General features: G+C 32.8%; 4 protein-coding genes across 6 annotated transcripts in view; 2 read left to right on the top strand and 2 right to left on the bottom strand.

Moving 5' to 3' along the window:
* LOC144845435 (choline transporter-like protein 1) overlaps positions 1-27,919 on the bottom strand; it is a 135,488-nt gene that overhangs the window by 26,747 nt on the left and 80,822 nt on the right. The gene's annotated exons all lie outside the window — the stretch shown is intronic.
* LOC144845439 (histone-arginine methyltransferase CARM1-like) lies at positions 665-14,221 on the top strand. Of its 3 annotated transcripts, XR_013612549.1 has the most exons (13): positions 665-797; positions 2,308-2,430; positions 3,680-3,792; positions 4,925-5,029; positions 5,469-5,579; positions 6,022-6,199; positions 6,368-6,458; positions 6,995-7,076; positions 7,827-8,002; positions 8,487-8,624; positions 9,967-10,205; positions 11,398-13,588; positions 13,629-14,221. XR_013612549.1 is itself a non-coding variant. In XM_078702781.1 (12 exons), the coding sequence occupies exons 1-12, from the start codon at positions 665-667 to the stop codon at positions 11,673-11,675; spliced, it is 1,767 nt and encodes a 588-aa protein (XP_078558907.1). In that variant the 3' UTR covers positions 11,676-14,221. The 3 variants fall into 3 exon arrangements, 2 of the variants coding, with proteins under 2 accessions (XP_078558907.1, XP_078558908.1); XM_078702781.1 differs by having other exon boundaries at positions 11,398-14,221; XM_078702782.1 differs by lacking the exon at positions 13,629-14,221 and having other exon boundaries at positions 11,292-11,491.
* Positions 15,230-20,574, bottom strand: LOC144844395 (mediator of RNA polymerase II transcription subunit 8-like). Its single transcript, XM_078701289.1, has 8 exons — positions 20,451-20,574; positions 18,034-18,155; positions 17,899-17,933; positions 17,674-17,783; positions 17,442-17,582; positions 16,353-16,440; positions 15,908-16,060; positions 15,230-15,608 (listed from the first exon to the last, which is right to left on the bottom strand). Exons 1-8 carry the CDS (start codon positions 20,454-20,456, stop codon positions 15,535-15,537), a joined length of 729 nt encoding a protein of 242 aa, XP_078557415.1. The 5' UTR covers positions 20,457-20,574; the 3' UTR covers positions 15,230-15,534.
* Positions 20,685-27,919, top strand: part of LOC144845407 (KICSTOR complex protein SZT2-like) — a 48,923-nt gene continuing 41,688 nt past the window's right edge. The window contains exons 1-9 of the mRNA XM_078702708.1: positions 20,685-20,762; positions 23,352-23,480; positions 23,579-23,800; positions 24,446-24,523; positions 24,694-24,786; positions 25,126-25,225; positions 25,768-25,959; positions 26,764-26,984; positions 27,206-27,305. Of these exons, the coding sequence (XP_078558834.1) occupies positions 20,754-20,762; positions 23,352-23,480; positions 23,579-23,800; positions 24,446-24,523; positions 24,694-24,786; positions 25,126-25,225; positions 25,768-25,959; positions 26,764-26,984; positions 27,206-27,305 (1,144 nt within the window). The 5' untranslated portion in view covers positions 20,685-20,753. The remainder of the gene's footprint in view (positions 20,763-23,351; positions 23,481-23,578; positions 23,801-24,445; positions 24,524-24,693; positions 24,787-25,125; positions 25,226-25,767; positions 25,960-26,763; positions 26,985-27,205; positions 27,306-27,919) is intronic.

The following is a 27,919-nucleotide window of genomic DNA, read 5'->3' as shown; positions in this document are numbered from 1 at the left end:
TCTGGGTCGATACGTTTTCACATTTGTGGTTGTTTTCACATTTGTGGGTGATAGGCCTATTTTCACATATGTGGGCGTTTTCACATTTGTTGGTTCAACACGTGTATTAACATACGAATTTCTATTTTATATCACTGTGCTCCACTACTGGTGCCAAATTTGTCATTACGATCAATTTTTTAATACAAAAAATTCAATACAATATTTCTTCTGCCTGTATCGATAAATTATTTCATATTCTTCCTTTTTAGTCGCGTACAAACTCGACTCTACAGCTCACTATGTCAGTCGGTTGGTCGGTTGGTCGGTCGGTAAACACTAACTAAAATTTGAGCACGCGACTGCAGCCATATATGGCCTTGTTTAGTTTCAATTAGAATTCTTGTAGATCGAGATCAACATGCGCCGGTGATTAACAAATTTCCTGTGTGATTTGAGTAGGCCCATTCAGTTTATAAAATTGGAAATTTACTTAATGCATGGTGAAAAAATGGTGAAAACAAATAAGAATAAGTTTGGGGAAAAAAGAATACCAGACTGGATAACAAAAATGTAAGTGATCACGTCGAGTTAGTTTAATTTCATCTTTTAGTAACTGCCGTTGAGTTGTTTGGCACATGCGCACATATGTCTTTCACACGCTGCGTTTTTTTCACGATTCAATATGGCGCTCGTTTTTGACGAGGTAAAGTTGAGATCGCTCACAGATCAAGGGGAAATTTCTCGACGATCTGATAAAAAATTAAGACTAGAAGTGACAACAGAAGACCACAAAACCTATGTTACAATATACGATGGTAAGTTGTTAGGTATTTTATAAAACAAAGCCCTAGGACTGTCTTCAATGTTAGGCCTATTCTATTGACCAACATTACACCATCGACTTTCTTTGTTGTGGTACTAGACTGTCTGCACGCCCTTGCCTTGTGTCTGGTATGCTGACTTTTAAGACATAATAGGCCTAGCATTTTCAGTAGCTAGGTCGTTTTTCTAAAAAAGGACTGATTAGTTTGTAAGATTGACTGAGCCTTTCCAACACAAAAGCTCAACAATAGCCTGCTGGGAAATTCACATTGAATGTTATGCAAAAAGTAAATTTATAAAAATATAAATATAAAAAAAAAAAGACAATAAAACCGTTAGATTTAACCGAAAACCTATCTAGACTTACAGTAAACTATTTTTTGCTTTTCAGGTAAATAATTTCAAATGTTTTGTCAAAGTGAATAACTATTATACTGACATTAAAACGGCATATTAAACAAGAAATATTTCTTACAAAAAACGCTGCTCGCTTATTGACGTACAGTAACAGTTTTAAAGATATATTGTCCCTCTGCAAAATATTTTTTATTTCAAATTTGTGTTTGAATGTGTCATTTTATTGTCAAATAATAGTTATTTTACCTGAAAAAATTTAATTTAAAGCAAAAAATACTTAAATTGTCAGACAATGGGTTTTGGGTTATAATTAAACGTCTCTTTTTATACATGAATAAATATTATTTTTTTGTTACAGAAGTGAATAACTTTGATATGAAACACAGACTCAATTTCTGTCACTTTAGTTTATTTTATTGCTAAAGTCAAGTCTGGGGGTCACTTCATCACCCTAGATACTTCAAGTGTGAAGTATCCTATTACAAACAAACTGTTTTGATAATAATTCAATGATTATCTGACAGCGAATTACAGTATTATATTTATCGGTCAAATGGGACTCATAAATACCAGAAATGCTTTGGGATTTGTAATTTTAGCATGACGTGTCCTAATAGACTCTCTTTTTTGGGTCCAGCAGCGGGGACCTATAAATTATAGTCGAGTTTCCATTTTAGCAAAAACGTCAGTGTCTAGTACTATAACTGCTGCTTGCTTTCAGCTTCTAAATGAGTCATCTCTTGTGACGTAGCAGGCTAGAGCAGCAGCGTGAAAAAAGCATTAGAACAATATATCTCAGTAACAATTACCAAAGTGCAAACTAGTAACAAAGAATTTGTATTTGTCCGATGTGCGTCATAGTGTACCTTATGAATACCATGACGCACCCATGCCTACAAAATATAACTTGCCATGACGCACCCATTTTGACGCACTGTTTACCGTTTATGATATAGTGCGTCAATAATTATTTTTAAATGATCCATGGCGCACCTCTACCGGGAGTTGTATGTTGGGTCATACAATTAATATTAAGTGCATAATACCTAAAAAAACCATACTTATTTATTTTAAATAAACATTTTTAAAATATAAGACTTGTTCATATGCTCATTGATAGAGTATTCTCTCATTTGTGTTTTCCAGAGTTTCAACCAATTCTTAAATTTGTACTTGATAATGAAACTGAATGTTGTCAATCAAGCAAGTTAACATACGTTGTTAACACCCAGAATAATGGAGTGATTATATGTTTTCCTACGGAATTCGGTAAGTAAACTGATTTATCACAAATCATCTAAATTGTTTTTGTCTTTTGCGTTATTAGAAAATTTGTAGTTTATTTTATTAAGCAGAATTCAAACACGATTTGTGTCCATTTTATATTCAAACTGTATAAATAATTTTGATTAAAGTTTAAAATAGACATGACTTGCCTTAATAAAATACTGTACTGCAGTATGATAATTTGCTTGGTTTTCATTCAAATATATACAAATACACTGACAGGGATGAATGTAATGTTTTAACAAATATAAACTCTCTGCACGTTATGCAATAGGAAAAATTATAGTACAATTTTTCGTACTAAAAAATGACTAGTTTCAGTGTATAGTAGTACTGTAATGTAGCAAAAACAACAAGATAAAGAAAGCCTACAGTATTCTATAAGATTTAGATCATAAAATGATTTCGGTGACTTAAGCCTTTGAAATTGAAAGTTCTAGGTCTAAAATGTAAGCATGCACCTTGGTACAGTAAACATTGTATCGCATGAAGGGCACATTACCACAGCACAAAAAAATCACTTAGACTTTTTAAATACCTAGATATTTTCATAAATTTTATTTGATTAAAGAACATTTTGGCCCCTTTTCACATATTGTACAGTATATTTTCACATATCGTATTACTATGGCCCTGTTTCTGCTGCCAAATAAATATGGTATTTAATGCGGTATTTTTTTAATACCGTATATATACAGTATTTTTTTGGCAGCTCTTAAAAAAAAACCCCGTATTTTCCCCACCAAATTTGTGGATAAAATTCGGTAGAGACAACCACATTATAGACATTTCTAAAAAAAATAAAGCAGGAGTACGGAATAGACTTGTCTCCAAAGCAAGTAAACTCAAAGCTGAACGAATTACTTGTTTCCATTACGATGTTTTGGCCCGGATATTTGGAGATCGGGCCATAGCTGTGATCTCACAACATCTCTATCACTAGAGGGCTAGGCTGTTGAAAGTGAGGCGTTAAACTTCCTTTATTGCGACTTTTAATTATCGACCAAATAAATGAATGGCAATTTGGGTAAAAAGGATGAATTTTAACAGAAAAACAGTGTACTAAAAAATAAGGTATTTTTTATACCGTATTTTGAGCAGTTGCAGCAGAAACAGGCCCTATATTTACAGTATGTGCATTAATTGTAGAGTTGAATTAAATACAATTATTTAAATGTTTTAAAGAACCAATATTATTTATTTAAACTTTATGTTTTTTTGTTTTTTATAGAAACTTCAAGGTTTCAAAACATAGTGAAAGGTGCGCAATTCAATAGCAAACATGCAGAGAAGAGTTTATTTGATGAAAGGACAGATGGGGCATCGGCAGTACAATATTTTCAGGTGAGTCGGAACATGTCCAAAAGCCAGGTAACTTGCAAAGTAATGGATTGGTTAGTTGTACAGTAGTGGCACTGGCACTGTAGTAAACCTAACCTAGGCTTCACTGTTCCTGATGTCGGAAAGCAAACAAACAATGCTACCAAATAAACAAAACAAACAACACTACCAAATAAACAAACTACAGTACCAAATAAACAAACAAACAACGCTACCAAATAAACAAACAATGCTACCAAATAAACAAACAATGCTACCAAATAAACAAACAAACAATGCTACCAAATAAACAAACAAACAATGCTACCAAATAAACAAACAATGTTACCAAATAAACAAACAAACAATGCTACCAATTAAGCAAACAATGCTACTACCAAATAAACAAACAACTCTACCAAATAAACAAACAACTCTACCAAATAAACAAATAACTATACCAAATTAATAAACAAACAATACTCCCAAATAAACAAACAACAGTACCAAATAAACAAACAACGCTACCAATTAAACCAACAATGCTGCCAAATAAACAATTAATGCTTGCTACTAAATAAGCAAACAAGTATATTTGTTAATCCTGTATTTCCTATAATTTAGTTTGAAATGTTGTAAACAATTATTTACCTCCGCCAAGGAGGTACATGTAGTCGAGCGTGTTTGTCTGTTTGTTTGTTAGCAGGATTACTAAAAAAACTTCATTTTTGTACAAGAGGCAAGAGTTATAATTTGTGATTTTTAATTTTAAAACATAAATTTATTTGATTTACAGATTTTTTGATACGAGTTTAAAAAAACCTATTTCTTTTCAAATTCACCCGTTTGTTTTTGGCGTTGCTGTTCTATTGTTAGTCAGCAGAATCTATTGTTAGTTGAAAGGCCGGTTACATAATCATTACACCAAATTCGCATACACATGCTTGTAGTGAAATTTGCCTTAAATCACAAACAGCATTAAGACACACATAAATATATAAGAGAAATCTTATGTAGGAGAATTTTACAGTAGTTTAATAAGCACTGTGTTTTTGTTCAGGATGTAATATCTTATATACAATTTAAAAAAAACACCAATTATTTGATAGTATGTGTTTATTTTTTTTAGTAATGTTATTTTGTCTTTCTATTGTAGTTTTATGGATACTTATCTCAACAACAAAACATGATGCAAGATTATATAAGAACGTCCACTTATCAAAAGGCAATGTTACAAAATTATGATGATTTCAGGGATAAGGTAATAGAAATAATATCTTTTAATTATAATTATCATACTGATGAGTAAGTCCAAGAATCAAATATTTCAATCCGTCTCCTCCATTAGTACCAATGGTGATGCTTTGTTAGTTTTAATCTACAAGCAAACAAATTATTCATTTACAATTTGATTAAAAACTGTACAATGTCACCCCAAAATGAATAATAAAATTAATTATATAGCAAAAGAAACATACGATTTAAGGTAGCAAGATCTTTAAATAGATGCTTTTTAGAGTAAGTAAAGAGTGAGTGAAACTTAAACTTCATAAAGGTCTTAAAATGGTATTTGGTTAGGCGAATTAAAGATTTAGGCTGTGTGTATACTTGGCTACATAGCTGTACTTTTATGTGGTAGAGTACTGTAAAGAATAATATGTTACGTGTTGTTTGTTTTAACAAGTTGTTGTATATGTCAGGTTGTGTTGGATGTGGGAGCTGGTTCAGGAATCCTATCATTCTTTGCTATTCAAGCTGGTGCAGCTAAAGTGTATGCTATAGAAGCAAGTAGCATATCAGAATATACAAAGGTAAGGCTCAGATGCCCAAAGTAGAGCAAAGTATTACATATACAAAAAATATTCTGGTCTTTTATAACAAAAAACAAGTAATGAATGTGTATGAGTGCAATGGTACAAATATTTTCATAAGGTAAAAATAAAACATCTATTGCATGAATATAAAAACATTCATTTGTTATTTGCTTTATAAAACATCTAAAAGTAGATTTTTGTCATTTATTTGGAGGGTCATGATTTAAAATAACAAATTTGCACTCGAAATGAAAAATTCATATTCATAATTTTGTATGGGATCAATGGATAATTTATTGAATGTCATGTGACCCACAATTTTCCATCAAATTATAAGGATCTAGTCTTTAGGTGAGTTGAATTATTCTATTATATTAAAATCAAGTTTCTATAGATATATGCACTGTGGGCTTAATATTGTAAAATGTTTGCTTTGTAGATTTTAGTAGACAACAATAAATTACAGGACAAGATAATTGTAATTCCTGGTAAGGTCGAGGAAGTGGATATTCCGGAACCGGTTGATATCATAATATCGGAACCAATGGGATATATGCTTTTCAATGAAAGGATGCTGGAAAGTTATCTACATGCAAAGAAATGGCTCAAACCAGAAGGTAACTAATAGTCCAGTCAATATAGGGTTTGAATCTACACTAATCAAAATAAGCTAAATAGAAATACAAAATTTTAAATATTCAATATGAAATGTATATTGCTGTTGTTTTTGGTCTTTAGGCATTGACCTTATCACTATTTTTGACTATTATATATTGCTTTTTCAGGCAAAATGTTTCCAACGAAAGGAGACCTGCATATTGCCCCATTCACAGATGATAACCTTTATATGGAACAGTTCAACAAAGCAAATTTTTGGTAAGTTATCACATATAATTAGTGTAAAGTTTCAACTCACTAGGCCATAACACTATTCTCTGCCTGTTTCTTGCCATTGCTTCTGCCTCCATCCATGATTGCCTTTCCCTTATTGTTCAATTGTTCATCTCCATGTTACCTTAGGTCAAGCTTCCTTTTCCATCCATTTGCCATGTCAGTGCAATCCTGTTGTCGATCATCAAATATTGGTTTTAAAAACGGTTTTGCTAGAGCAAATTTTATCTCTTTTTTATATAACTAGTTTTGAGGAACCCAATTTTTCAATAGAAACAGTGGCTGTATTCACCAATCACACTTAAGTGAGATGTTTCCCTTAAATAATAAGTATTTCACTTAACTCAATAAATAAATAAATTCCTTAAATTGTATATACTTAGAAGTGTTTCCCTTAGCCTAAGTGTGAATTTCTGAATGCTGTATTAACATTCTTTTATATGTGAAAACATTTCCCATTGAAATTGAATATCCTGGTCCCAAAGTTGAATCTGTGTATTTTATTTCATTGATAACTACAGGTATCAGCAATCATTCCATGGTGTGGATCTTACAAGTATTCGGGAATCAGCGCTTCAGGAATATTTACGGCAACCAATTGTGGTAGGTTATTTTGCAATGCTGATTGTGATTTTGGAATATGAAGGATAAAGGATTTTAACTAAAATTCCTCAGTGAAAACATGTGCTTCGTCTTAATCTTTGTCTACACTATCAAACTAGCTTTGTAAACCACAGGTTTGCCCGCTGAGATTTTTGTGATTTTTTTTATACCGAATAAATACATTTTTAAAAAATAAAAAAATTGTCAAAAAAAGTTTGATGTGCCCAAATATGGTAGTGATCATCACATCACATTTTTTTGTCACATAAAGTTTGATAGTGTAGACAGAACATGGCTGAAGTAATGACTTAGGATGATAATATCAAAATTATTCTACACACCTTAAATTGCTGGTAAACGGAAGCAGTGATGTGGGTTCGATTTGGTCTTGTTTTTTATTCGGTTTTTGTCAAATTTATCAGTAGTATTTAGGTTTAAGGTTAATATGTTTCATGGTTTTCACAAGCGCCTTGAGCACTTTAGTGGATATGTGCGCTGTATAAATCTTATTGTTATTATTATTATTATTACTGGAGTTACTGCAGTAATTACATTTTTTTACTGCAATAATGTATGGTTTTTTTGTTTCAATGTAGAAGTATATGAGTCAGTGACTGTAATAAACAATGTGTATGATTACCTACAAAAAGCCTTGCTAATGTCATAAACAGGTTAAAGAGTAAACATTAACATTTTTATCTCTATATATTTATAATTATAGCTTTACTATTTGTTAATCCTTTTTTATAGGACACATTTGATATAAGGATATGTTTAGCCAAATCAGTAAAGTATGAAGTGGACTTTCTAAAAAGCCATGAAACTGATCTTCATAGAATAGAAATTCCGTTGGAGTTTACAGCTCACCAGACCGGACCTGTTCACGGCTTGGCTTTCTGGTTTGATATTGCATTTATAGGAACAACGTAAGTGGAGCTATTTTGCATTTGCCTCCTAAAATCATTTGTATTTCAAAATAAAATTTTTAAACTTTTAAAATTTGAATAAGAATGATTTAATTTATATACCAAACAAAATCTGTATCTTATCTGTTAAATTTAAGTATATCATTAAATTATTTTAAATAATATGGCAAAATTGTTCAATTTAATGTGTTAGCTTCTCTTTACAGAAATGTTTAATGAAGTATACTTAGTAGTTTCCTGTCCAATGGACAGACGCCATCTATTCTCTGTGACATTTATTAATTTAATTGGTCTAAAAAATACATTATCGGCGAAAAAAAAATTGTCCGTCTTAAGGGGAATTATAGTAAATAGTTCCCCATCTCAAATGGCAAAAGTTTAGTCATGCAGTTTAGGTAGAGATAAAACATTTTGGGTTAGTTTTATTATAATATAAATTGTACAAACATTTTGTTATATTTAACTTTGTTAATTTTGTTGCTAGAAATACAACATGGTTATCAACATCACCAACTGAACCACTCACTCATTGGTATCAAGTACGCTGTTTACTAAAAGCACCAATCTTCATCAAAGCTGGTAAAAAGCTAAGAGGAAAGGTTAGCATGGTAGCAAACAAGAGGTAGGATCATTTTGAAGCAAATTTAAGTTGATTTAAAGCTCTGTCTACACATCAAAATTTATGTGACAAAAAATGTGATGTGCCCATATATACACAGAGGTTAAAAATGCATTCTGTAGTTTCAACACTCTTTGAAGAATCTAACATTATGGGGTAGCCTTTTTGGGTGGGTGTCTAGAAAACTCAGATCTCAGATATAGTTTTAATAATACTCTAGTATTTCAAATGACCTACCTTCTGATTAATAATGGAATGATCCAAATGACCTACCAACCAATCAATCATTTGATGATCTGAGTTTTCTCGTTCCATTCTGGAACTAGAAAAGTCAGATATCTGAGTTTTCTAGATCTAGAAAACTCAGATATATCTGAGATCTGAGTTTTCTAGATTTGAGTTTTCTAGACACCCTTTTTGGGTGTCTGGTTTTGAGGGAGATGACTGCATTCAGTTAAAGATGTATTGTCCCTTGAAACACAAAAAAATGAAGGTCAAAATATTCTAAATTTAAATTGGCCATATCAAAGTAGTATTAAAGTTATTCACTTTAAGTCGAAAATTTGAGTCAAAAACAACAATTTTACGTAATTAAAAGCAAAATTAATTTGATTACATTTCGTCTGGAAAATCGTCGCGAGCGAAAGTAAACAAAGATTTCAAACCACGAGTATACATTTATGCATGATGCTAATTAGGATTGTTTACAACTCTTCACGGTTGAGAAGGTGTTTTCACACAGATCGCGAGGAAGTTTTATGAGTATGCATACAGAGTAGCCAAATAAGCGCGTTGCATTATGAGATATGTTTTGATCGAAAACTTTGACTGGAAGTCAAAGTTATTTTTTTAACCAAAAAACGTCTGTATTTCAGTTAAATAATTTTTTTTTCGACTAATTTTTGGTGAAAGTCAATAACTATTATGATACTTCAAAATGACCCACTTTTTTTCGAAATCTTTTATTTTTTATTTTTTTGGAATTTGACAAAGGGACAATACATCTTTAAGGTAAAGGTATTTATAATCGTCCTCAAGCTTAACTGGAAACTGAAGAACTTCCGATTAGGCCCTCTACAAACCTGCGGCAGCCAGCAGTGCAGCATCTACCCAGATCAGCACACTGGGAGAGAGTAATTTTTTTTAATAGTGTACTAATTTCTTTAACATGCACTGTATTAGACCAATGGCTTTACATCCAATTTGAAGGATGAGAGTAAAGCATCTTGCCTAAGGATACGATCAATATGGCACAGACTCAAACTTATACTGATCACAAAGTTTGAGCCCAAAACCCTGGTAATGGTATTCAAAATAGCAATTCCTTCTTTTTTATCCATTTTAGGCAAAGTTATGATATTGATATGGAGTTGCAGGCTGAAGATTCCAATATCAAATCAACTAATCGTTTGGACCTAAAGAACCCATTTTTTCATTACAATGGTCAGCAGCCTGCTCCACCTCCTTCTACCCAGAATGTATCCCCCAGTGACTCCTATTGGAATCAGCTGCAAGTTTCACCACCTGTAGTCAACGGTTACGGCAATGTTATGAATGTTATACAATCAAATCTTATACCTATAGGTAAGTAATAATTTATTATATGATTTCTGTAATATTAGTTTCATACAGTATTAATATTATTTTAAACACCAATATAATAAATAATGAAAACAAATGTGTTTTAAGTCATACTACATCAAAGCATAATAATTAAGACTGATGTGCTTGGAATGGGCTATATCTGGCCTTTTACCACAACCCAAACTGTAATTAAGACCCTACATTTATTTCAACTCTGACGGTCCCTAATTAAATGATCAGCTGGATGGATCACCCTCGTAAAATATTTTTGAAATAAATTAATAAATAAAACTCTGAATTTATGATATAATTTAGTTTATTAAACATTTTATATTTAATTATTATAAAATATTAATTGTTCCAAATTAACAAACCCATGTAATAAAGTAAAATAGTGGTGGGTAATATAGTATGAAAACAGCAAAAAGTTTCTCAGATTAAGTAGTATGTAAAATATGTGGAAAGCCTAATATAAATTTGTGTTTAGGTTAAATAGATTTAAATGACTCTGTAACTAAAATATTTTAGAATAAACAGTAAATAAATTAATATTAAGACATATAGATAATCTTTATTCATCTATACACAGGCAATTACATAAATAACTTATAATATATTATGGGGATGCTAATGTCTTTATACATCAAGAAGTAATAACAGAGCTGCCTTAGGTTGTAGATGTAAATTATGGGGAAAGCCTATTATAAGTTTGTGTTTAGGTTAGATTTAAATGACTCTAGCTAAATATTTTAGAATGAACATTAAATAAATTATAATAATATGATAATCTTTATTTATCTATACACAGGCAATTACATAAATAACTAGCTAATGTTGGGGATGCTAATGTCTTTATACGTCAATAAGTTATAACAGAGCTTCTTCAGATTATGTAGTAGATGTAAATTATGTTGGAATAAAATAAATTTAGATTAGATGTGTGACACATTAACTATTATATAAAAAATAGAAATAACTGTATTTATCCATACACAGTAAATTGTGTAAGTAAAGCTGGTAAGTAAGTAGGTAAATATAACACGCCAACAACTAAATAGTGCTACTTTCTACCTTTACATCACACAGGTCACTGATGTGATGTGCTAACTGTAGGATAATAAGTCAGCGCAGCGTTTGTAAGGCTCAAGGGGTCAACTACCCTACATTGCCTTTCTGCTTTTTTTTGCAACAGTAAACTCCGATCCTATCAGTCACCCTGGCGTGCTACCTGGTGGAGCAACCCATCTACAACAAACGGTTCAAATACCATCGTCGGTCGGAATCCAAATGAGCTCCGTCGTATTTCAGCAGCAGTCGGCACCGCAATCTTCTCCCTACAATTTATCAAGCACACGTACACAAGTCACCACGACAGATGTCAATCAATATCTCCAAGATGGATCTTCTGCAATGGTTCAAAATAATACTGATTCTGATTGGTTTAGAGATCAACAGAATGCACCATGGTAACTAACGCTACTGACAGCATTGCATTGTAGATTGTTGTTTGGTTATGATAGTTAGATAAATACAAAGGCTGGAAATTGATATCCAAAAAATATTGACATTTTAATTCTATATCTTTTAAATATGACCCTATCTTATCCTGTTATACATTTGTTACATAACACAAATGGCAGTATATATGCATTCTACATACCTATGAAATTTAGGTTGCACAAAATCAGGAACTAATACAAATCATTGTATATACACAAGATATGTAATTATCAATGTCACACCTTTTGAATTTCATAAAATAATATACCAATATCTAATTTTAATAAACACAAGAATAATGAATGATTTTTAATTTAATCTTTGTAGATAATAAACATTATGTCAATAACATTTATATGTACTAAATCTTGATGGTTAAGAATTTAACAGTCTTGCTTCTAATCCTAAAGCTCTGTCTACACTATCACACTTTATGTGAAAAAAATGTTATGTGCCCATATATGAACATGATGATGTCATGTCACTACCATATTTGGGCTTATCACTATCATATTTGGGCACATCACGCTTTGTTTGTCAAACTAGTTTGATAGTGTAGACAGAGCTTTAGGTGTCTTTTGTTACAAATCTTTGCTCTACCACAATGTACAACCAGGATCATTAGGGTTATTGGCAATACCCTACCTAAACTTTTATGAGACTAGTTAGGTCTTAGCTTGTAATCGGAAAATTATGTACTCGCTGTAAAGTGTGCTGAAATGAAATAAAACAAGTAAAATTATTCTTTGTTGTAGACATTTCTATTAGAATCATTGGAACCAGTTATGTTAATTGCATTGCTTCAATAGAAAAACTGGAAATACCTATTGGACTTATTATATTATGGCCTTGATACAATACATGCATAATTCTTAATGTATTTATTATTTTAATATGTAGTCATAATGATGAGTTGTAGGTTACAGATTATTAAAAATTAAATTATAATTTCATGAATGAATTTTGGTTTGAATGGAATTGAGCTTGCTATGCAATAAAGCCTGTTTTCCTGTCGATGTTGAGTTACGATTAAGTTGCGTTGGTTAACTCAGCGCAATTCAACCCAACAACAACAACTCAACGTTGGCTGGAAAACAGGCACAATGCGAGCCCTGTTAACGTTAAAATTGCATGTACACCATTGATAGGTTTTGAATTTGTAAACAGAATGAAATTGATTAGCACTGCCAAATAAGGTGGTTTTGTGATTAATGGTGAAATGAGAATTTTTTATATAGATTACAAATGTTTTAATTATTTAATTAGTTTTTATCAAGTTTAAAGTTGATCAATTAAATCATTAATGGTGGCTATTGTCTGTCTACAACGAAAACCAAGTGTTGATTGTTCTGTGGACAGCCGATTCTCGGTACTGTAAAGTATTTAAATTTGTAAAATATCAGGGAAATTCTGCGATACAACATTTCATGTGTTCACATTTGATGCCTGTATCATAGATTCTAACCCTTACCTTGATACAGGCAGCACATGAGATACTGTTTCCAGTTTCAGCATGTTAATTTTGATTATGAATTTGCCTTTTAAAATTTATAATGAATTTAATAAATATTAATTAACGGTACATTTAACTGTATGTGTGGTGGTATTACTGTTAACTAACTATATCGATTGGTTTGGTAGGTTGAAAATTATGATTCAGTATATGATACAGTGTAATTATAAATGGTTTAATATTATTAATGGGTTGATCAATAACTACTATTATTTACATATTTTACAAATTCTCTTCACAAGGTTGTTTTTGTACATTGTTGATATTTAAAACATCAAATTGATTTTTAAAACAAATCATAAAATGGTTTTCTTGCTGGTTGTAATGATTTTGTGGTGTGCCTTTTTATTGGACGACACTTTCTATAAAAGTGGTTGTAAGAAATTTTTTAAATACATAATTACTTTTAGGTAATACATAAAACAATTATGTTAAATAAATGTTGATTGTTCCAAGAATCTTTTAAATCCAACGAAAAGTGTGTATAATTTTAACAATTTATGTCCAGTCAATACAGTATGTTTTTTAGATCTAAATATATGAAATAACAACAAATTGATTTTATGGCATATGTTCACTATTTTTACTTCTAAATTGTTGGAGCGATGGAAAAAGTAACGAGTGGTCCATGTATAAAATTTGTTTTGATAGGAAAACATTTTTTCCTTCAGTGTTTATTTTACACATAGAGCAAAGTTTTGCAGTAGCTAAAGTGTATTCATTAAATTTTGATCAATACAAAAACGAAAATGTGAAAAAAAATTCTTGTAGTGTAAAATAGAGCAATTATGTCCTTTTGGATCTAAATCTATACAATTTAAGGATGGGACACAAATTTGCTGTAAAAATTGCTTAGTTGATTAATTATTTAGTTTGTGTAGTAACAGAACTGAATGGATCATGGCTGTGTTATAACAGCAGATCAACGAGGTTTACACCTCTGGCATTATTGTGTGTAATTTGACATTATTTATAATAAATTTACCCGGTAAAAATGATAAAATCTCTCTAGTTTTATATTCGTCGATGCAGCTAGAAAGGCATACTGCTGCTCTTGACAACTGATCTGAGGTGGCAGTGAAGTGATATCCAGGGTAGGGAGGTAAGATGTTATAATCGGCTATAGCGCTCACTGGCTAAAACCAGAGGCCTGGAAGAAAAAAGGGCAGAAAAAACGGAGGATCACTAAACCAAGGGACTCGGGCTTCTGTGTTAAACCTACACTGCTATTTCCAAGTAGTAATGCGATCAGGGGAAGATTGCTATAAGCGCTTAGCTGGCTATAATTTGTGACGTTATTATAGACCATTGCTATTCCGTGGTCTAACCTATAAGTAGTCTTTAAAATGAAAGCCTCTCTTTTTAAAAATAATTATAATACTTACATGTATTATTGATTATGAAAGACAACACATTGAACGAGTTTTAAGTGGTCAATCAAATAAAAACGATGACTTTTAAATAGAATAAATTTTCTCACATAGAAATGTACATACTGTTATGATTGCGAATCGAGCAAACGTAACAATACCCTATTTGGTATTCTATGAGTAAAACTATGCCCTCAATCTGTTAGTTATGTGGTCTTAGCTAAGATGGTTTTATAGCAATCAGCAAGCTTTAATCGGGGAGTTTAAGACCATCAGTTAAGACTGTTTTATAGCAATACAGCCAGAGTTTGAAAGTCTACATACCTAACAAACAACTGATTATTCTAAGCAGCTAGGAATGATTCCAAACTTGGGTTTGATGATGCCAAATGGAGCAGAATCCGGATTTAAACCCCTGAAAGCACTCTCATCAATTATATTTTAAGTATTCATGCAATTTGAGTACAAATGTCTATTTGTCCAATAATAAAACAGACAAATTTCTTGTTTCTGCCTCAAAATAAAATATTTATTATACGAGTACTTTCGACCATAGGTCAATAAATCCATATCATTACACAATTTGAAGGGGTGCTTCCATCTCGCCCCTTCCCTGGCATTCATCATGCAATAACACAATCTTTTGTTTATCACTTTATTTCACATCCAATAAATGTATCAAATTATCTCACTGCTACTTTACCTAACACTAATGCTGATAGAGTTGGTCTAATTTTATAATACTGCACCTGGTCTCTAAATTCTTTTTCCCTATTATATATTTATTTTATGTGTATTTTATTAGTTACAGTATAATTAATTGTATTGTAAAATAATCATAATAGAGCATTTCATTTAGTCAAAGTTCCTTGTGCGATTGAAAGATGCCATTATATTAAACAGTTTCCTAAAGCCAAGTCATCAGCCAAATGTCTTGCATCTAGTTTCAGGTTCTATTGTAAGGGTGAACACTACTTCCAGGCCGAATGTGAGTCCTTACTGTGCTCTGGGGCTTGTGTACTATAAAAAAAACAAAGAATAGGTCATTAGGCTTGAAAATGTATATTAATTAAGACCATAAAAATACATTCATTGTAAACTCAGATACAATTTAGGTAAACTTTCATCACCACACATACATATGGGATCCTCCTGTTCTAAGTTGAACAGAGCTGGAGTAAAAAACCAATTCAATTTTCCCGATTGTGTAACCATATTTTAATTAATTTGCATCAGGAATACCAGATATTCTGGGCCAGACCAATGGTGTCCAGTTTTGGAGATTTGATAGAAGAAATAAGCAGAATAAAGACACTTACTATCAATGTTAATTCTTTGTTGTGGCATAACTGACGGGCTTGCTGTTGGCTGAGCTGGCGGACGGTTTGGTTTGATTCCCTTTCCAAGTGATAAAGTACCAACTAAAATGTGGGTATCAGCTCTGTTGTCAGTTGTCAAATTTAATCGAGAACCTGCAGCATAAAAATAATAAAGATTTATATATTAACATTGTAAAAACTAATTAAAATGATTGATTTTGACTGACTATACTCGACTATGACTAGACTAACTATAACTGTAAATTAGGGCTGTTAATTAGGGCTGTTAATTAGGGCTGTTAATTCTATTATGTATTGTAAAGCGCCTTTGAACATGTTCAGTCATGAAAAGGGCGCTATACATATATTTTTGTTGGTTAATTTTTGGCTGCAGAAACACGGCCTAAATTTGGTATAGTTATTATTCATGAATTACAATACTTACTACTCGAGTCTGTGTCCCATTCTTCTTTTGCATTATTTAAGTTATCCAACAACCGTGCAGTGATCTTATTTAAACTTGTGATTTGTTTCTGGAATAACAATTGTTTTCATTATCAATGTAATATAATTCTCAAGTTTTTACTACTGGTATTACCATAATCATTATTTTATTAGCATTATCACTATTGACTAGAATAATTTGAAGACTCCCTACAATTTGTGACGTTTTGTAAAAATAATACATATATATTACTTTAAAAACATTAAACCAGGTCATTCTGAAACAATGCACTACCTAAGTAGCTCGCGGCGAATGACCTCTCGTGGACGGTCTTTTTAGGCCTAGCTGGTAAACATCGGTAACGTACGAACATCGTATGCTAGCTATATACCTAGCCCGACGTTGTATAGTTGCTGCATTAATTGTCTTTCTATTTTTGCCAGACTCCGTTGATACAAATTGGGGAAAACCCGGTATTTTCGCTGAAAAGTTAAGAGTCTTCCATTTGTTTTGGCCTCACGATCGATAGAAAAGTGGGTGAATTACAGAAGAAAAACAAAAATATCAATCCGTGCGCAATGCATTTTGGGATTTATAGCGGGCTGCTATAATTATTAGAATCAACTTATTTTTCACATTTTTAACCATTTAAAGACGAAAAAAGTTATCGCAATAGGGCCATATAGTATTATTTTTACATTAAATATAGTTTGTGATTTTAAATTAGATCTAAAAAACGTAGGGAAGGGGTCTTTAACTATGAACACAGGAGGAGATTGAATCTGTATATCATAACTATATCTCCAGACCACACAAGATGCTTTCCCAGGCAACAAATCAGACACACATAAAATTAGACATTACTGTACATTAGGGAACTTTCAATTTGTGACAACTGATGATCATGTTAGATATGAAATATTGGGACGCGTGTCCTCACCTTGAAACAGGTTTGATGGTGTATAGGTCCAGACGACGACCGCCGACACATCAATCGACCTGATCTAGATTGGTCGTCGGTCATCACATTATTACACACAAGTGATCACTTTCAATTTGTGGTTTAAGTGTTTTTGTAAGTAAGGTTACCTGAGCTAGTTCTGGTGTGATTTGAGATGCAATAGACTTGTTTTGTTGATTCTTGGCATCAACATCAGGCTCTGGCTTGGTTCTTAAATAGTTTGGTACCACATCATGATTAAATACAGCTACTCTTCCTTCTGTCAATTTCTAAAATGATTGAAAAATGAATAATTAAATTTGTTTTTAAAAATGTAACATATTCTGTAAATGATAACAATGAGAAGATGTTGATACATACCTCAAGTTCTTCATCTCGATCACATGATAGTTCAAGGGGTAACAAAACCAAGTTTCTAAGAGGTGGAGTCTTCTCACTTTTTAGAACCTTATTTAACATGTTTATCTGACCTAAATAAATGTTACAAATGAATGAATAATTAAAATTGTGTAAATAGAATGAAGGCTAACAGATAAAACAATAATTTAATTACAAAATATAATGATCAATAAATGGTAAACTTACTAGATAACAAGGCAAAACTGTCAAGTACGGATGGCCTGAAATATTAAAAACATATAACAAGAATTAAAATGATTTAATAAGAAAAAAAATGCACATTTATAGTTAATTGAAATGGTTGGGACAGTACTAACTTACCAATTAAGCATTTGGTGTTCATGTTCTAACTTGAGAATAAATGATCCGATTGAGTGTTTCAGATCTTGAACACGAGTGATGATTGCTTCCAAAGATGTTTCAAATGCTTTCTCTACATTTGGCTGTTTAAAAAATGAAATAAAAGTTTCTTAAAATTTGGATAGGGGCATAGTAGTAGGCCTAGGGCCAGGCCTATTAATTAATGTTTTATTTTTATTTCTTTTATAACAGTCTAGGCTACATGTACTTACTTACTGGTAGGTACTGGTATTAAATAGTGAAAGGTTGGCACTTCATATATGTAGGCACTTGTTTCGGGATCCTTTGTTTCTAGGCATAGGGCCAGCCAAATTGGCCACCTGGGAACCCAGGCAGAAGGACCTTTTCATGCGGTACATCTACTCGCGAGTCCTACCTTATTGTATCACTTTGCTAGAAAAAGCCTACTATAGGCCTAGGCCTAGGGGTTTACGATGAAATCGGTCGCGTCTGAAATCGGTCGCGTTTGAAATCGGTCGCGATAAAATCAACTTCCGGTATTTTGTATGGCGCGCCGCTAGAGCTATACTTTTGATGAAATCGGTCGCGTTTGAAATCGGTCGCGCTATTTTGTATGGATCGAGCGGGATGCATGCTAGAGCGGGATAAACATTTTTCGTTTATATAGATTTAATTGCTATTTTTTAGGAACTAGATTATTTATGTGGATATTTTTTACTTGGTTAATAAATATTTATTATCAATCATTAAATTAATTTTTTTTTTTTTGTATTTCACAGGTCTCGGAGAAGGACTGTGTCAGTTCAAAATGGCCATTTCTAAACACGTTTAAATATTATATTAGGCATAATGTTATATTAGGCATATAATAATTTACCTCTATTTATATGTACTGTAATTAATATATTATATAGAGAATATACGTCTGCCGTGTCTTTTATTATGCAAACAATTACGTAAAAGAGAACAATTTATTTAAAAACAATAATTTTTACAATATAGCCCGTAAAGTCAGCGTATCCATTTTTATACTTATGCATACTGTGGCAGATTATATCATATCCATGTCGTTAACAACATACTATTCGATCACCTTATTTTTATTTCTATTTTATTTCTATCCGTTATGTAGGATAATATTAAGTGTATAATGATTATTGTTGAGGCAAATCACGTGTATATTTTTATTTCTGAGGTTTAAAATAGTTGTTAGTAAAATGATCATTATATGCGGATGGTTAAAAGGCGAGTAACTGAAATAACCCCCCACATAAGCCATATCGGAGATGCGCCTTCTATGATCGTGCAGCTGTTTCCTCTAACACAATACGTTATTTTGCTGACGGGGTTTCCCCTTTTTAAAAAACACGCACTTGTTAGTGTGTCAACTCATGGACAAAACACGTACGATCGTTGTCCATGGCGAGGTAAAGATGACAGTTGTGATTTATATATAATTTACGTATATACGTCGGCGATACTATAGATTTTAATTTGAATATCTTTTATTCCTTCATTTATAATACAGTAATCATTTAATGTAAATTTAAGTAAGTGCAACTCAGTGTCTCACATTCATACGCCGTTCGTAAATATAAATGTTTAAATATCAGTGCAGATTACCTCTTTGAGAATCGTGTCCACCTTTATTATCCATACATTATTATTCTCACATCAATCATTGTACATCATAGTCCTACTGTAGGCCGGTAGATTGATTTATAACGGCATATTATCTATATATTTTATTAATATCCTAAAACCATACGTAATTGTTTGCATAATTATTAATAAAAGACACGACAGACGTATATTCTCTATATAATATATTAATTACAGTACATATAAATAGAGGTAAATTATTATATGCCTTATATAATATTATGCCTAATATAATATTTAAACGTGTTTATAAATGGCCATTTTGAACAGACACAGTCCTTCTCCGAGACCTGTGAAATACAAAAAAAAAATTAATTTAATGATTAACAATAAATATTTATTAACCAAATAAAAAATATCCACATAAATAATCTAGTTCCTAACAAATATCAATTAAATATATATAAACGAAAAATGTATATCCCGCTCTAGCAGGCATCCCGCTCGATCCATACAAAATAGCGCGACCGATTTCAAACGCGACCGATTTCAAACGCGACCGATATAATCAAAAGTATAGCTCTAGCGGCGCGCCATACAAAATACCGGAAGTTGATTTTATCGCGACCGATTTCAAACGCGACCGATTTCAAGCGCGACCGATTTCATCTGACACCGGCCTAGGCCTACTACTAGGCTACTAGCCTAGGCCTAGCTTTTTGTATTATTTATGGTTATTAAAAGGTTTTCGACACCTATTTTCAAACCTATAATATACATTTACACATTATGCTGCAGGCATTATGTGCAATTACCTGCATGATTAAACTGTGTTGTCCAAAAATGTGTGAGAACGATAATTTATTATAAACAATGGTAAAAGGAACCCGGCCGGTAAAAAGATGGTGCTCGGTCGCCGTGCCGCGCGTCGCCGTGCAATCTATATAAATACTGAAATACCGAGAGAGGTCAAAGTTCGCGTTAATGGTCCGACCGTCCGAATGTTTTTTTGTGCTCTAGAGCTGCTGCATGCAGCAGTGTGTTCGGTGCCTTGATTTCGTAATGATGTGGTTTAGGCCTATTTAGGCCATGTTATTAAAAACTGATTTACAATATTAATGATGGTAGTACGTTACGTTACCTAGGCATAGATAGGTAGGCATACTTGATTATATAAACAATATTTGATAACTACTGTAGGCTAGGCCTACACTACAGACAGTGGATTCTCCCAGACAGACAGTATGTCTCTCTATTTTTAATTATTATTTAGCCTAGGCGCGCCTATAGGCCTAGGCTAGGTCCTAGCGGGATCCAGTCAAGTCGCCCCATCGCAAAGTCGCCTCATACAAAGTCGCCCAATACAAAGTCGCCCCATCGCAAAGTCGCCCCAAAACAAAGTCGCCCCGGCACAGTCGCCCCATCGCAAAGTCGCCCCATTACAAAGTCGCCCCAACGCAAAGTCGCCCCAACGCAAAGTCGCCCCAACGCAAAGTCGCCCCAACGCAAAGTCGCCCCATCGCAAAGTCGCCCACGGTTTTATTTCGGTATGATTATGAAGCGCCGCCGCTAGTAGTACGCTGTAGTCGGTTGCGTTTGATATCGATTGCGTTGTTACTTTGGTCGCGCTAAAGTAAATGTCGTATATACATTATAATGTTTATCCTATTATATACATAATTTGTGTTTTAATTTTTATTTTACAGGTTTTAATGGAGTGATGTGCTTTTTAAAAATCATTAAAGAAATAGTCCCTTGTTTGAAAGTTCTAAAAAGATTATCCCTGATTTATAGTTTCGAAAATGTTAATTTAATATGATTTTAAAATTAGTTACCAGAGCCACTATTACGAATCTTTCTTCAACCTACGCGTGGATACCAGCTCATTTTTAGGATAATATAATAAATGTGTAGTAGGCCTTCGTATAGATTTACAGTAGTTAAAACAATAACAGTGTTGTAAGACAATGAGTGTTATAGGCTACTTATTGATCATTTTGCATTTATTGACAAGTTATGTGTCTTAATTTTATAATGACTTTTCAAAATGAAGAAAAAAAAAAAAATTTCATCACCGATATGATTGTTTTACATGCAGGTATTTTTGTAAAATTCAAAACGCTACATTTTGACCATGGAATAACCATCGTACAGTATCGTGTGCGTGTTTTTTAAAAAGGGGAATCCCCGACGGTCAGCAGAAAGACGTAGCAGCTGTGAGGAAACAGATACCAGAAGGCGCAGCTCCGATTGGTTTCAGAGAATGTTTCAGATGGCGAGTCGCCTTTTATTCAACAGCACAATGATCATTTTACTGAAGAAATTCTTTTCAACCCTTTTGGTTATAGAACATTCTAATTATCATGCCTAATAAATATCCTCATATCGGGTGTTTATTTAATTTTAAATTAAACAAGACAGTGAAGAGGCACGGAATAATACGTACACGGACGTACGACGAATACACACACGCACGTACACGTACGTCATCATTTACGACATATAGTGGTGATATGATGCAATTTTATAATGGATATAATGATGGGATTGCCTTTCCAGGCTTAGAATCAATGTTCATTGTAATACTATGTATATAATAGTAAACTGAATGTTTATAAATAAATTGTTTTACGTAATTTGTTGCATATAAAATAAAAGACACAGACGCAGCCTACGTTTCCTATAAAATATTTCACATTTAAATAATTATGTACTGTTAAATGACATTATGCTGGATAATACTATAATCTTAAACTATGTTTACAAATTGTCATTTTTTAAGGCACACATCTTTCTCATCATACTGACCTGTAAAATAAAAACAAAAATCAATTATTAATATAGGCCTAATAATAATAATAAATATTCATCGACCAAAGTAAAAATAATCTAGATCGTATAACATCATTTTATCGCGACCAAAATTAAACGCGACCGATTTCGAACGCGACTGATATCATCGTAAAACTCCGGCGGGGTTTCCCCATCTTCAGATGGTGCGTTGTAGTGCGACAACGGCGGAGTAATTACGGGGGTTTCCCTCTGGTAAGCTAGCACGTTAGTGCGACCGCGGAGTGATTAGTCGGGGTTTCCTCTCTGATGATGGGGGTGCGTGCCGATTGTGTAACCTGAGACTACATGGCGGGGCTTCCCCTTTTATGCATACACGTTCCATGTTATTTTGTGTATCATTGCGACATTTTACGCACTTGTAAACTATTTTTTAACGTTTTGGGGCGACTTTGCGATAGGGCGACTTTGTGATGGGGCGACTTTGCGATGGGGCGACTTTGCGTTGGGGCGACTTTGCGATGGGGCGACTTTGCGATGGGGCGACTGTGTCGGGGCGACTTTGTTTTGGGGCGACTTTGCGATGGGGCGACTGTGTAAGGGGCGACTTTGTATGGGGCGACTTTGCGATGGGGCGACTTGACTAGCATCCGTCCTAGCCTACTACTAGGCCTAGCGTGGCCTATAGTACTAATACTACACAGATCAGAAAGGCTCTACTACCACTATGACTAACTACCTAGATCAGGCCTAGTCTAGCTAGCTAGTAGTAGGCCTAGTATCTAGCGAGCTTGAGTCTACTAAGCTTTCTGGGGTACGGTGTACTGATCTTTCGCACCGCAGTGTCTCTGCCAGAATTTTTTTTTGTGCAATTACAATTACAAATGAAATCGTGCATAACAACATAACATCCATTTATTTTTCAGATAGACATGGATGCTGAGGAGGTGTACCTGTTGATGAAAAAAGAATACCGAATTTCTCGCAACATCCGAGCGAATTGGTTTTTTGGAAATCTTAATAAACAGATCAAAGCGAAATCTGAATATGAACTAGTAAACATTTTAAATTGTCTTTTTTAAAGCTCAGATATAATATATGCCAATTTAATTAAAAATTTACATTTACATTTTATAATTGTTTTTCAATTTAGCTGAAATCCTCAGAAGAATTAGAAGTTTTATCGATTATTCCGAAGCCAACTCATACAGATACCAAGGAAAAGCATAGACTTAATGATGAAGAGACGGCAGAGAGGGAAAAGGAGGAAGAGGTTAAGATGTACAAGCTTGTACCAACCAGTCATGTGCACTTCCTAGCAAGACGTTATAGGATTGTCACTGTACTAGACATCAGCCCATCAATGGCAACTGTTGTAAGACCATTCTAAAGCTCTGTCTAAACTATCATTCTAGTTTGACAAAAAGAGTGTGATGTACAAAAATATGTTAGCGATATGTCCAAATATGGTAGTGATATTACATCATGTCCATATATGGGCACATCACATTTTTTTGTCACATAAAGTTTGATAGTGTAGACAGTTGTTAAATCACTAAAAAAGATTTACTACAATAAATTTGCGTCCAACTGCTATGAAAAATTGTGTAAGAAAATAGACATAACATAAATAAAGTAGTGGTAGGCAAGGCCCACAGAAGACATTATTAACATCAAACAGGGATATAAGAGCCAAAAACAAGTTGTAATGCTGCTTGTTAAAGTGATTATAAGGACCTGAAAACAAAACAACACTCAGAGACCGCAAACCTCCGCCTAGGCATGTGAAAATTTAATTATGTGTTCTCGTACAGCTATGAAGCCATCCTTTAAAATCTTAGGAAAATTAGGCAGTAACTTTTTAAGTAATCCTGCTAACTAACAAATATAAAAAAAAACACACACAATTGACCTCATAGCATTTCGCCAATCTGACATAGGAAAACATCAAAGTGGTGTTTAATAAGAAGGCCTGCTTAAAAAATGTTTTAAATTCTTAATTTGTATTTTCAATTTTCAGGATATATTGTCAGGACGAGTCAGTTTAATTGATATATTCCGCTGTTTTAAAAACTGTCTAAAGGGACTCATACAACCAGTAAGCTCCACTATTTAATTTTAACAAATTGAAAATATAGAAAATATAAAATATATTATGTAATTCTTATCAAGTCATGCACACATATTTATGGATATGATTTTAATTTGTTTTAGGAATGTTTTTATCAATCAAATAATCTCTGCAAATCAATTGTTGTCTTCTTTCAGTTCACTGTTCCAGGTAGCATGCTATTGCTAAAGCCACAGATCTACATAACAGTCATAGCATACACACCTTTGTCTGCTCTCTGTACACAACAGGTAAGAAAAACAAAAATGTCAAAATTTAAATATGGAAATGAGATAGACCATACAGTATATTGAAAACAGGTGATAAAATTCTGAATATTTCCATGAACTTTTGTTTTTCAATTTTGTAAGTAAATATTTAAATATTTCCTCTTCATAAATATTTAAATATTTTCTCATCTTTATTGTTTCTAAATTAGTTTAGAATTTGTTCTGTCAATTTCAATATTTAAAGATGTATTGTCCCTCCAAAAAAATGAAGATTAATAAAATCAGTTTTAATTTATTTTGTTAACCATTTTATTTCCACCACTGAACCATAAAATAAGACACTGATACTGATCTTTATAGGTGCTAGTGCAAGGTTGTTTACTGACTGAAGAGAATCTGGAGCCTTTTCTTGAGGATATCCAATTTAAACTGGAAGAATATGAAGATAAAATAGTTTTAGGTATACCACATATAGACATTTGTTATAATGTTGAAAACATTCTTGATAAATGACATTTGAAGTATTGCAGTTCAATGATTATAAATTTAATTGTCAAGCTGAAAATAGGGCTAAATCAGTCGTTGCTATAATTTAAGTCTTGTATATATTAAACATTTTTAGATATGCCGCTGACAGTAAGTAACATTTTTATTATTTAAGCTTTGTCTACACTATCAAACTATGTGACAAACAAAACACAAACACATCACACTGCCAAACTAGTTTTTATACAAATAATGGATGTTTATGAGTTGGCCGGGAATCTAGACCATTAAAAAAGCAGTGTTCCAACTTTAGATGCGGAGTAGAACAGTTATAGACGGCGCACACAACAAGTTGATTTCCGAACGTGATTAGTCAACAATGTTGCATGGCAAAAATTCTCAAAATGTTTACAGAAATTAGAGTGCCATTAGATATCACTTTTTCGTTATGTAGGGCTAATTCCAAATGACACATTATGATACAATCAAGTATAATATCATTTTTCCCCTCTGTAGGTACCTCTGACACATGGCAACCAAGTGAAGCATCAGTAACCATGAATCCAGTACATTTCACTGATGGACAAGAGAGTACCCAAAGAAGTAACACAAGCAAGACCGAAATGGTGACCCCTGACATTGGTCTTGTCAACATGATTTGGTATGGGATACTTGCTCTCCAACTCTTACCAGAGAACACAAGTGCTGGTAAGTATAACCACTGTAGTATACTTGTAGGCTCTTGAAACACAATAACATATAGTGGATGTTTATGATTTGTTGACTCAGGAGAAAATTTTCATGAGTTAAAAAATTGATTTAGGCAGAGCCTAATAATGTGTTATAAAAATGTATTTGAGTTTGTAGCATTTGTTTTTCACATCATGTATATCACGCTTTAGATGATAGTAAATAATAATAATGGTAGTCTTATGTAGCGCCTAATATAATGTTTCTAAGCATTTACACACAGAAATTATCCATAAAATACCAAGATGGGAGAAGAAGCGGGGGAACCATTTACACCGCTTCATTCTCCAGCACTTTGAAGCTCCCATATGAGAGCTATAGGAGCTTGAGTGAAAAAGGCATCTGTCTATCCTATCCTACCAATATAAGAAGTAAAGAGTAAAAAATCATTGATTATGTCACCTCTTTAATAGCTTGTGGCAGATCATTCCAAAGCTGAGTAGATGAAAAGATCTATTGCCATACAAAATCTCCATGCTTAAAAGCAAGTTGTAATTAAAAATACCATAGATTCTTAACCGCTGTCTACATAGTATGAAACTAGTTTGACAAAAAAAATGTGATGTGCCCAAATATGGTAGTGATATGACATCATGTCCATATATGAGCAACTCACATTTTGTTGTCACATAAAGTTTGATAGTGTAGACAGAGGTTTAGTATTCTTTGTTTCATACAATCAAAAAGTTCTGTTCTGTGTTTCTTTCTGTTTGTTCGATACATTTATTTCAATGAATGATTGAAACAACCTGTCTTTTATAGGTATGGTGATAATCACTGATGGCGTGATGGGAATGCCAGATGTACCTACAATGAATTCACTACTGAATCAAATGCGTAGTAGCACCATAGCATGTTCATTTATCCAAGTGGGTAAAGGTTATCACCCACAGTGCAGCTTTGGTTACATACCACACACTGAACTAATGCAGTTTATTGCACAGGCTACGTTTGGGGCTTTTCTATCAAAATGTCCAGAAATTGTAAGTACAGAACTTCAGGCCTACTTACATGAATAAATTGAATTTGGGCTAATCATCAACATAATATGTAATTCATAACACCCGAATAAATTAATGGTACAATCCATATAATACTGTCACCAACTAAGCACTATCATCCGGTGAAACCTCTAAATAAAATCAATAATAAGAATTATGTTCAGATTTGGAGAAAAATATAAATATTGTTTTATATTTTGTAGGATCCGACCAAAAAAACTGAGATGAATCAGTATCATCAGGCATTTTTATCGTGGCATTTCCAGAAAGGCTTGGATGGCATTAAAATTGACTACATTAAAGGTTTGATATATAACATTTATACTAATATTGATATGGTACATAGAAATCTTTACCTTTTGGACTACAACAATGTTAGACATTGAACCAATTGCATACTACATTATAAAAGGAAAGTTTTCTCAACTTCAGTATGCAGCCAATTTTTTCCCTTACACTACAACCAACTTTTTACTTACTTTTTTAATTACTAGATTTGAAGGTGAAATTGGCAACACATTTATAAAAGAAATTAAACGCTTAAACCCTTTTCACATCTGCATATATTGTTACAACTTGTAAAGGTTTGGAGAAAGCGTGCTATTTGATTACTATGATTGGTCAGTTTGATAACAGGACAACACACGCGTATGAAGACAGTTTTATGGACCTCTGTGAATTCTCGGGAGATTTTTCATAAAATCATATTTACTATATGCAAACCTGATTACTTGTTACAAATTGTTACATTTTGAAGGTGTGAAAAGGGTATTAGTAAACATTTTTAAAACTCATTTTGTAATGAAATATTTTATTAATTCATTGTCTTGTCTTTTTTTGGTCCATTCATGTAAATGTTGAGCCATCTTTGTAATTGTGGTAAGTTTTCTTGTGGTAGTGCTGTGTTTTGCAGTTGC

This window comes from Antedon bifida, chromosome 6, assembly GCF_963402885.1.
Source record: "Antedon bifida chromosome 6, ecAntBifi1.1, whole genome shotgun sequence".
In the NCBI taxonomy this organism is placed as follows: domain Eukaryota; kingdom Metazoa; phylum Echinodermata; class Crinoidea; order Comatulida; family Antedonidae; genus Antedon; species Antedon bifida.
This window is presented reverse-complemented; position numbering and strand designations above follow the sequence as displayed.